This window comes from Panicum virgatum, chromosome 7N, assembly GCF_016808335.1.
Source record: "Panicum virgatum strain AP13 chromosome 7N, P.virgatum_v5, whole genome shotgun sequence".
NCBI lineage: Eukaryota > Viridiplantae > Streptophyta > Magnoliopsida > Poales > Poaceae > Panicum > Panicum virgatum.
The window spans coordinates 24222229-24232626 of record NC_053151.1 but is presented as its reverse complement, the minus strand read 5'-3'; the positions used below and the strand labels follow the sequence as shown (position 1 = coordinate 24232626).

The 10398-nt window shown below is 43.2% G+C and overlaps 1 protein-coding gene and 1 long non-coding RNA gene across 3 annotated transcripts; one reads left to right on the top strand and one right to left on the bottom strand.

Moving 5' to 3' along the window:
- The first annotated feature begins 1432 nt into the window (after window positions 1-1432).
- On the top strand, window positions 1433-5286 carry LOC120682731. Its single transcript, XM_039964730.1, has 5 exons — window positions 1433-1817; window positions 2360-2539; window positions 2972-3055; window positions 3797-3926; window positions 4528-5286. Exons 1-5 carry the CDS (start codon window positions 1525-1527, stop codon window positions 4894-4896), a joined length of 1056 nt encoding a protein of 351 aa, XP_039820664.1. The 5' UTR covers window positions 1433-1524; the 3' UTR covers window positions 4897-5286.
- A 331-nt stretch (window positions 5287-5617) lies between these two features.
- On the bottom strand, window positions 5618-8564 carry LOC120684052. 2 transcript variants are annotated; one of them, XR_005679051.1, is made up of 3 exons: window positions 8094-8564; window positions 6092-6939; window positions 5618-6009 (listed from the first exon to the last, which is right to left on the bottom strand). It is a non-coding gene; the product is annotated as an uncharacterized LOC120684052 (long non-coding RNA). The 2 variants fall into 2 exon arrangements; XR_005679050.1 differs by lacking the exon at window positions 8094-8564 and having other exon boundaries at window positions 6092-7867.
- Between the last annotated feature and the right edge of the window lie 1834 nt (window positions 8565-10398).

Sequence of the window (10398 nt, the reverse complement as noted above, 5' to 3'; positions counted from 1 at the left end):
GCCCTAGTAGGGCGGGGGCGGCCGGACGGGGCCGCGGCCCACGGGGAGCAGCGCGCCAACGCCACCAGGTGCAGCCGGCAGGCGGGCGCGCAGCCGAGCTAGTGCGCGGTGCAGCGGCCGGGCGGACGGGCGTGGTGGTCGTGTGCGCGGCGCAGCAGCTGAGTTCCTCGAACAGGCGTTGCAGCACGCGCAGAGGAGATTTGCCTAGGTAATGGAAAATTCGCTAGCTTTGTATAGCGTTAATCTTGTCTAAGTCCATGAATGTCTGATCCAAATGTCCATGAGTTAATGGGAGATGAATGGCTTAATAACTTGATGGCATGCTACACCGAGAAGGAACTATTTAGAAACATTAGTGATGGAAAAATCATTAAGAGATTGAAGAGATGATAGACGTCATATAGTGATATACCATGAACATGAACTTGCTCTTATACTTGAGCCCCCCTATATATTTTTCCTGGATCCGCCAGTGTAGCCACCCACACCACCCTATGTTTCATTGCTCTCTTGATGCTACCGTCCTCCTAGTTGCTCGGTGCCTCGATCATTCCTCTTTCCCCTCTGTGTCTATAATAACCTAAAGAATGGCTCTCCTCGTTAATGCCATCGTCCCAACATCCCACTCCATATGTGCCCACCTCATATGAGCCACACTTATAGATCTTCCTTGGTCCATCGAGCCATACACCTAGTCCACGTAATAGTATATTGATTGATAGGTAAACATTAACCGTTGACCAATAGCCTTACATGTAAGTGACTCAATATTTTCAAACAAATCATTTCTAGAATAATATTCTAGACGAAATCGTTGTCATTTTCTCAAATATTCTTTACCCCTTTTATCACTAGTGGTATCCGAGAGCTTAACTCTAGCTAGATTCTGGCGGTGCACCACTGTCCTCTATGGCAGATTCAAGAAATATATGTGACGGCACTCACCCGATGTATATCGCTATGTTGTCGCCCTCAAAACGAAATCTGTACTGTGTTGTCATACTATGTTGTCATGTTGCGGCAAGTGAGTTTTGTAACCAAGTCTTTGTTAATTGCAGTTACACTGATTGTTAAACACCATGATTAGACACACGATGTATGTATATGAAGAAGAACAAAATCAATATATTGTCTCTTGCACATGATTTATTTATTTAAGATGAGTAGTTTAGTCTTTGAATTCTATAATTCGCTTTGGATTGTGCTCGTCATTCGTTAAATCCTGATTATGCAGAGACGAGTATTGAAAATTTAATATCGTTTTGAATAAAATGAACATATTTTCAAAAAGTCGCCGCGTAGAAAATAGCACAAACCGAGTAGAGGGAAAATAGTAATGACATATTTTTAATTAGATGAATAGAGCAGAACTTTGAGCTTGCCAATTAACCGTTACGAGGGCTCTCCTCCCTCCAGTCTACACTTGCTATTGGGCGCCCCCTTCCTCCCTCCCTCCCAATCTTCTTCCATCTCCCCCAAATCCCGCCGCCGCCGCCGCCGCCGACGCCAAGCGCTTCCCTGACGATGGCGACCCCGGCGCGGCGCGGGCGCGGCCGGCCGCCGAAGAACCCCGTTGCCGCGGCGGCGGCGGCGGCGGGGGCCGTTGCGGAGACGCCGGCGGTGGCGGAGGCGGGAGTGGGGGAGTACGAGCGGGAGCGGGAGGCGAGGATCCGGGAGAACATGGAGCGGATGCAGAAGCTGGGGATCATCGACCTCGCGCAGACCCTCAACCAGTGCGCCGGCTCGCTGGCCCCGGCGCGGCGCGGGCGCGTCCGGCACAAGCCCGCGTTGCCGGCGCCCTCGAGGAGGTCGCTCAGGTAGGGCCGATGTCTGTTCCGACTGGTTTCTTTCTTGCTGATGCTGCGGGTTTCTTGAGCCAGCGGGCAGTTCGGGTTGTGGGGGCCTACAATGTGCGGGATCGAGGCTGCAAGATCTACTCATCCGCTCGGAACAGCTACCTCGTGCGCGTGCGTCTGTGGCTCTCAGGCTCTGTCTAGTCTTTTTCCAGATCGGTTCCAAACTTCCAATGCTAGCTCATTTCTTGTCCATGCCATGTTTACATGTCGAATGCGTGGGTTCATCTTGTGCTCGTCGTTTACATGTCGAATGCGTGGGTGCGACGCTCGAATAATCTTCAATTGTAGAATGAATAATCTCCGTGGGGCTAACTGCTATTGCCTTTCCATGACTATGTTCAGGGGTTATTGTTCTCTTCCTGTTAACCAATCCTCGCATGCCAGCAATTTTAAAGATTCACTGTCGATGCCCATTCGTTTTGGCCATGAACCCGTACCTGGCCTGTATTGTGATAATCCACAACAATAATTGTAGTTTTCTTGGATCCCTTGTTTTCTTTCAGGTTGAAGTGCCTGGAACCGGTTAGCTATTGTGAGCTTCGTCCGAAAGAAATATACACTGAAGAGCATGAGAAGCTTCTGGGAACATGCAACACTCATTGGACTCTCTTTGTCGATGGCTGTGACAAAGACGGCAAGCGCATCTATGATCTAGTGAGGGGCCAAGATTGTCATCAGTGCCGGTAAGTTCTACTTGATTTACTACTCTGGAATGCTGTATTTTTTAGATGTAATGTTGAAATTTTTTGCCTGAAGTGTAAAACAGCCGTCAGATATTTATTGGAGTATAGAGAAGATAACAACTAAAATCTTATGCCTTTTGAACCCATTAATCATGCCAAGTGTCAAACATCAGCAATTCCGCTCCTGTTTGTGATACAGAGTCGGCATATTTTGATATGGGGGGATTAAGGACATCTTAAATATAACTGTGGAACTTCTATTCCAAGTAAAAACATTTGCTTGTTTCTTTCATTGGCCTAGTTATATACAATTTTGTTTGGAGTTTTTCATCATCCATCATGTGGAAGTTATTATTAGTCATGACTCATGTTGCATTACCGTTTATCATTTTTTGCATAGTATAATAAGTCAATAACTCTTCCATGTTGCAGAAGGAAAACTCTTGGTCATCATACAAGCTGCTGTAAATGCCAGATTGTCCAAGGGCAGTTCTGTGGAGATTGTTTGTACACGAGGTGAGCTTTTTATGTGAAGAAATTTCCCAATTGAATGTTGGCTGGTTTTGTTGCTAAGGGAAAAAATAAAAGAAATTATCAGCTGTGGACATGTGTTGTTTTGTGCCATCTTTTGTTACCCCCCCCCAATACATGTCTACTTTACTAGACTTGAGACATATTTCCTTCTTTCTTTGTCATTGTTATTGTGGATATTTAAGGATGTCACTGTTTAGTATAATTTATGATTGCAAGAATTCACATTTATCTAATGCAATTCCACATGTGCACTTTAACACAAGTGTTTATTTGAGTTCTGAAAGTTAAACAGTATTTTATTTACAGAAACAACAGAAAATTTCCAATTTACAGTTGTGACAAGATGAAATAATTCTTATTTGATCTTTTGAAAGCCTCTGAAATGTGTGGAGGACTGGGATTTTGATAATAAATTCTATGACTTAAAATTGCCTACCTATTGAGAAAGTTTGATGTATAGATCCAGGGATTTTGTTCGAAAAGTTTTGTTGAAGCTGTGTGAAATTTGGTATTTGATCATGAGTGGCAATATGTTTGGCAGTTGTTTTTTTAGTTTTTAAATATATATAACTTACTAAGAATTATAACTTCCTACTTTTTGGTTGAAATGTTGAAATGGATTACATGCATCTAAGTTAACCTCTGCTTTGTTTTCTTCCCACTGCAGTTCTGTACTCAACATTTAATTATCATTTTTGGAATGATATCTCATAATCAATTCAGGTATGGTGAGAATGTGATGGAAGCTAAGAGCAATCCTAATTGGATATGTCCAGTCTGCCGTGGCATTTGTAACTGCAGTAAATGCAGAACCAGAAAAGGATGGTTCCCTACTGGTCGTATCTATAGGAAGGTATACATGCTAAAATCATACTCCCTCCTTCCTCGTTTATAAGGCATGGTGGAACATGACACGGTCTTCTAAACGATACTTTGACCATTTATTTGTCATATATTATATCACTTATGATTATAAATTTATAATCATTGTAAACTATATTTGATGACGAATCCAATCATATAAAATTTACATTATAAAAATAAAAAATTAATAGTTAAATTATTGGTCAAAGATATAAATGTTTGAATCTTGATATGCGTGTGTGCCTTATAAACGGGGAAGGAAGGAGTACTGTTTACTATTGGAAAGCACAAAACTGCTATTTGAAACAGACATTAATTGAAATTAATTTATTTATTGCAGTTAACTTATACTAATATCAATTTGTTCCTAAATGGCAGTTTTCGGTTTATGTAGCTATTGTTTGGTTTTATCTCTAGCCTACCCAACTTGCTTGAACTGAATTCTAAAGGCTTTGCTGTTGTTAGCATATTGTGTTAGGCAAAATAGGAAGAGAGCTAAATAGTAGACTGAATCTCACGCAGTTAGTATGTGTATGACAATTTTTTATTGATCCGCCACTGAGCAAGCAGGTGTGTGCTCCTTCATGCAGGTTATCAGCCTTGGGTACAAATCTGTGGCGCATTATCTAATCACAACACAGCGAGGATCAGCAAACTCAGAGGATTCAAGCTCAGCTGATTCCTCGAGTAAGCTGCCTTCGGCCAAATCAGAAACCTCATGCATCTCGGAACATGATTCTACAGTTGCCAAGGAGGGTCTGGATGATGGAGAAACGAGGAGCAAAGCCAAGACGAACAAAGTAACATGCTGCGCAGCCAAAAACTATGATGGCTACAAGGATGACTGCAGGAGCGAGTCCGTGGTGACACCTGATTCTCAGGATGATCAGGCCAGCATGGATCCTGGGTGTGTCACTCTATCTGAGCCAACTCCAAGGAAAAGGAAGTATGTCGAATGAAACACTGACTGTGTTGCGAGCAGGCTGTGGTCACAGACCAACAAGCCATGAGCAGTTCATGGTCTGAGCATGAGCTTCTATTGCTTCCCAGTTCCTTTTGCGATGAAGGATGCCGGTTCATGGTGCATTTTGCGATCGGCTGTCGATCTATAGTGATAGATGATTGTGGTGATAGATGTTAGCATAGTGCCAGCAGGTGAATGCTTTACTAATTCTAAGTAGCCTATCAGCTTAATGGTCCATGGCTTCATTTTGTGGCACGGTGTGTGTAAATTTTTGTTGCTATGCTTGTCACTTAGGAGTATCAGGTGGAAACTATGACTCTTGAACTGTGTCCGTGCAGGAAAGTTGCGTGCCTAGTGCTCTTAAATTCTTTGGCTTTCTAGTGTACATTTACTGATTACGCTCATCCCATGCCCCATTTCCACATTTCTATTATATATTCACAAATCACCATGCCCCAAACGTAATTAGCACTATTTCAGTATTTCTCATGGCTTCGGGCGCCCCATCCGTAACAACAGCGGAGGCGGGTAGTCTTAGAGTTTCTGAGGTACACTGGTCATATTCAAAACCAATAATGTTATACTAGTTGAATGCCCGTGCGTTGCTACGGGAGCGGAAAAAATCAAGCGCTTAACGATATAAATTGTCAACAAATAATTGTAGTAGTAATCAATTAGTTTACTCACACAAAGGTCTATGATACGCACACAACACGAAAATAGAGATAAGTAATCAATTAGTTTACTCACAAACAAGAAGGGTAGTAGTAATCTGTAGTGCAATGCAGGAAGGAGTAAGACTGAATTACCTGAAGAGTGAGTGGGCTGGTTCACAAAGCAATGCATACAATGATTGTTTTTAAACTTCATAAGTAATGTCACCAACATGGCAGTCTAAAGTAAGAATGTTGCCCTGGGATCCTACCAAGAAGCTCCTGCAACAAGACCTGAACGATCAACACGGCAATGCACCTGCGTCTTCGGTGAAGAATTCTTGTAGGCACCACCGATGGTGAGAAAGTATATGTAGAGCCACACGATAGGGACAGTGAAGAACACCAAACCTTCCAAAGACATCCTTCCCGAAATGCAGAACTTGAGGCAAATACTATTGAAAAAATTCAAATTATTAGTACATGACATCCTCCACAAATAGACATATTGGTGCAGGAACTAATATATTTATGCACCTGAGAAAATACAACCAACAGGAGGAGTTCTGGAAGGCCAGCTTCGACACATTTAGCTACCTACATGCAGAATATGTCATCAATCCTGATGTTAAAACATGGAGACAAAGAGAAATAGATAGAGCAAACAAACGTCTGGAAAGCCAAGCTCATAAATTCCAAATCCAACAAGTGATACCAAAGGAACAGATGATAACGGACTTAATAATCTGTACAAAGGAGAAAATATGATGAAATTCAATTTAACATACTACAAAAAGAAATGATACATAGTAATCCAAAAATACTGCCAGGGAAAATAATACACCAACTTGAGAACAATGCGCCAGAGCCCACTGAAACCAAGTATGATCTGAATTGTCGATGCAATGATGGGAGCACCCTGCGTTCCCCTCATTGTCCACAAGAATTTCTTCACGTGAGCAATAAAAGCTTGTCACTGAAACTTATGTCCAAAGATGGAATATTTATACCCGATTAAACTAATCGCAATTAGATTAATTAATCTGGATCCATTTTTAACACTTCAACCCAACTGAAAGGTCAGTACCATAACTGAAATCGGAATGTAAGATGCGTTTGAAGCTAAGAGATCATTAGTGCCATTTGCAAACGTATAAAGCTAAAGTTGCTCATTAAAATACTTGACCTCATGTTTTTCATAAAACAATATATTAACCAACGGGCAAGTTAGTTCCAATCAAACATGATGGAGACACATTTTCGGAGAATTGATTTCTAATGGTGCAGTGGTAGAAGCAGAGAAGCAAGGGCATCACATACCTTTTAGCAGACCGCTCGGCGCTCGCAAGCATGGCCAGGGATCTCTTATCCTCAAAGTCCTCAGCCTGGTCGTGCAAGCAATACATGGATTTCAAATATAAGAGATGCAAGCAATATTCTCAGAACCAGACTGATAGTGTGGTTTGCCTAGCAGTGTTGAGTATTCCTAGAACTGACTGAGGCATTCAGTGTTGAGTATATATTGTCGAGGCAATTACATTTTCATGTAACATCTAAGCAGCTGTATAGCATAGTCTAAATTCGTAAGCCTTAAGTTGTATCTATATGATTATTATTGCAGCTTTATCTCTTTACAATGAAGGTATTGCCGCCACTCAATCATATCTGAGCTTAATCTTGTAGCCACCATTCATTACCATGGGCCTCTGAGTAATGTTATGTTCTGCAGATTCAGGTACATCTTTACCTGAAGGTGCCAATCCTATTGATATAGGTGCGCTGATGAAGTGCTACCTTACCAGCATCGCTGAACTGCTCACTACATTTGCGCTTTATGATGAGCTTAGAGATGTGAGGGTTAGCATTCCTGACTTGGGAACATATTGAAGAAGCTTCCGAATGTTAACTACATGATGCTAGAATTTGTTACAGCGTTGCTACTTCGAGAAAGTCGGAAATCATCACTTAACAAGTTAGATCTGATCCCTAATTTTGGTTGTTGCCACTATTATAAATGGACTAAAAGTAATTAATCTAAACTGAATATACAATTCAAATCAATTAACATGGTCACTGCTTCATTTTTTTCAAGAACAGAACAATCAGATTCAGCACATGCCTAGAGCCACTGAATGTGGAATTGTATGTATCTAACATTGTAATTGTTTTGTATTTTTCTCTTTAGCTTTGGAATTGTCACTAATGCTAGGAAATCACACTTCACACTGCTTGGCTGACTGTTTGGGTTTCTGAAAGACTTTATGTATGCATTTAATTTGCTTCATTGGGAAGCACGATCTTGAAAAAGCACTGGCGACAAAGTTTGGATAGCGTGTAGTTTGTAGTCACCGTGTTCGGCTCCATCCTTCAGCTCCAGCCCTACAGTATTTCTCTCTCATATCGCTCTAGCACTATTCTCCAGCCACCAGCTAGGTAACCGTATTTTTCTCTCGTACTATTACAGCTCCAGCCTCCAGCTCCAGCCTGCCGAACGCAGTGAGTATTATATCTGATAAATGCAACATCACCCGCAGTTTACCTGTCGGCGTCGATATAGTACCCTCATGTCGGGGAGTTCCCCGTACAATGGAGTCATTAGTATGCAACCAATCACCATTCTCATCAAGATCAAGTCCAGCTGGTTGTCCACTCATGTCACACATGTTCTGAGACCTATAAAATAATGATCAACCTAATGGACTGGGAGTAAAAAAAGAATTCTGCAAATTATAGCAATGAAGTTAACTGCTAACTTATTAAGTTACTGATTCTTGTAGTGTCTCCATGTTATAGGTGGGATAAAAATATGAGCCTCTTGGAACATGCTGTAGATAAATGCATACATAGAATGCTGTAACATATGTTGCATATGTGGAACTGAATTTGTATGCACTTTAACATTCAGCCAAAGTATTACTGAACTGAGCATAAAAATTAATGAAGCATTCCAACAGTGTGTGTCATCAGGTGTGTTACGTGGATTCTGGAATTGCTACTTCAGAAAAAATGGAGCAAGTCAAGAATATTAACAGTATACTGGTCTGAGGGACCGAAACCGGCGACTAGAGGGGGGGTGAATGGGAGCCGATCAAAATTTCTTTCGAAATCAATCCGCCGGCCTATATCCCAAAATCACCACAAGCCCTCAAGAGTTCTAGGTGAAGTTTGGAATAGCTATGGAAGAGCTAAACCAACACAAAACACCCCTAGAACGAGCGAGAGAAAAACACGGAAGCAAGCGAGAAAATCTGCAGACTGGCAGACTCGGACCGGTCAGACCGCTCTCTCCGACCGGTCAGACCGGTCGGGCTAGAGTTCAAAAACCCAGACCGGTCAGACCGGTTTCAGAGACCGGTCAGACCGGTTTCACCCAGACAGATCGCAAACAAAGCTTCAAACGGCAAATCTCGAGCAAACGACGTCCAAATCCAACGAAACTTGGAGGATAGCTTCACATCTACCCCGTGAACATATCCCCAAAAGATCTTTCCCAAAAGATTAACAGATCATGAGAAATCAAGGGAAGATCAAAGAGAATTGGGGTTTTCTCAAGAACCCAAAAACTCCAATTCGTGAGAACTCTCGATTCCAGTAGATTTAGCACTTGGCTAGAAGGATTAGAATCGTCACAAAGAGTCCATCAAACCACGAATTCAAGGGTTTGTCTCCTCCGAACACAAAACACACCAAAAGAGGAGAATCGAAACCCAAAACACAAGAGAGGAAAGGGGGACGAAAAGCTTAGCACACACGGGTGAATCTCAAATCAATTTCATCCATAAATCACGGAGGAATTCACCTATACAAAGGCTAGAGCTGACCACACCATCATCCACCCTCTAGATTGAAAAGATTAGCTATAATCTAACCCTCTTTTGCATTGGAGTCCTTGGCCCTAACCTAGAGCAGGGGCAGGGAGAAGGAAAAACGAAGAGAAAACAAAAGACTCAAGAAACTCAACCAGCCACGGGCTGGTGGGGGTATTTATACCCAGCTGTTGTGGCCAGACCGGTCGGGTCTGCAGCAGCCCGCTGCACAGCCTCTATCGACGGCGGAACTTCTTTCTTCGACTCGAAGTCTTTGCTACGATGCCGCCACGTCGACGAAGTTCCGGTCCGCGGTTTTGGAGGGTCCGCGAAACCCGGGTAGGTGGCCGGTTTTGAGAAAACCGCCAAAACTTCACGCGCGGGAAGATTCCCGCCTCCACGCTGTGGCCCTAGACGCCGTTCCCGCCTCGGCCTTCTGACGGCCCTAGACGCCGCCCGACGCCCGTCACCTCCTAGCCCGCAGCGAGGCCCTAGACGCCGTCGACGCCCGTCGCCTCCGTCAGTCCCGAGACCGACGCCCGTGCCTCCACGACTTGGCGTCTTCAACCGCCGTCCGCCTCCTTGGTTTTGTGGCGTAAACCAAGAAACTCGCCTTCCGTCGCCGCTTGCGCCCTCGATCCAGGAGTGGACGCCACAGCTGCCGCCCGGCCCGAGCTCCTCCGCGGCAACTCTCCGTCGACACTCGACGCCCGTGTACCTGCAATCCAAAGACCAAGCGCACGATCACACCGCACGGTTGATAATTCACTCATCACAGGCAGGATAGAGTACTCTCGTTCCTCATGGTCAGGTCATAAATTCTTTCTTTGAGATGTTAATAGTAAAATATACACCAAATAATTTGAATCATTAGTCCTTTGATTCATTACTCTGATGAATCATTACCCATACTTGGACTTTCTTCTCTGAAATTTATTTATGGTGGCTAGATTCATTGCTGAAACTGAAAACAGTGATAAGCATTATGACCCAATTTATTGGTCACTACTTTTAATATGATAATGGCAATCTGGAAGA

Bases quoted from the DNA above. Each gene is read 5' to 3' on its own strand.
- LOC120682731 (XM_039964730.1), top strand. From the start codon at position 1,525: ATGGCGACCCCGGCGCGGCGCGGGCGCGGCCGGCCGCCGAAGAACCCC. The intron at 3,056-3,796 runs GTGAGCTTTTTA...TAATCAATTCAG, and splicing joins GGAGATTGTTTGTACACGAG to GTATGGTGAGAATGTGATGG. The intron at 3,927-4,527 runs GTATACATGCTA...TCCTTCATGCAG, and splicing joins CTGGTCGTATCTATAGGAAG to GTTATCAGCCTTGGGTACAA.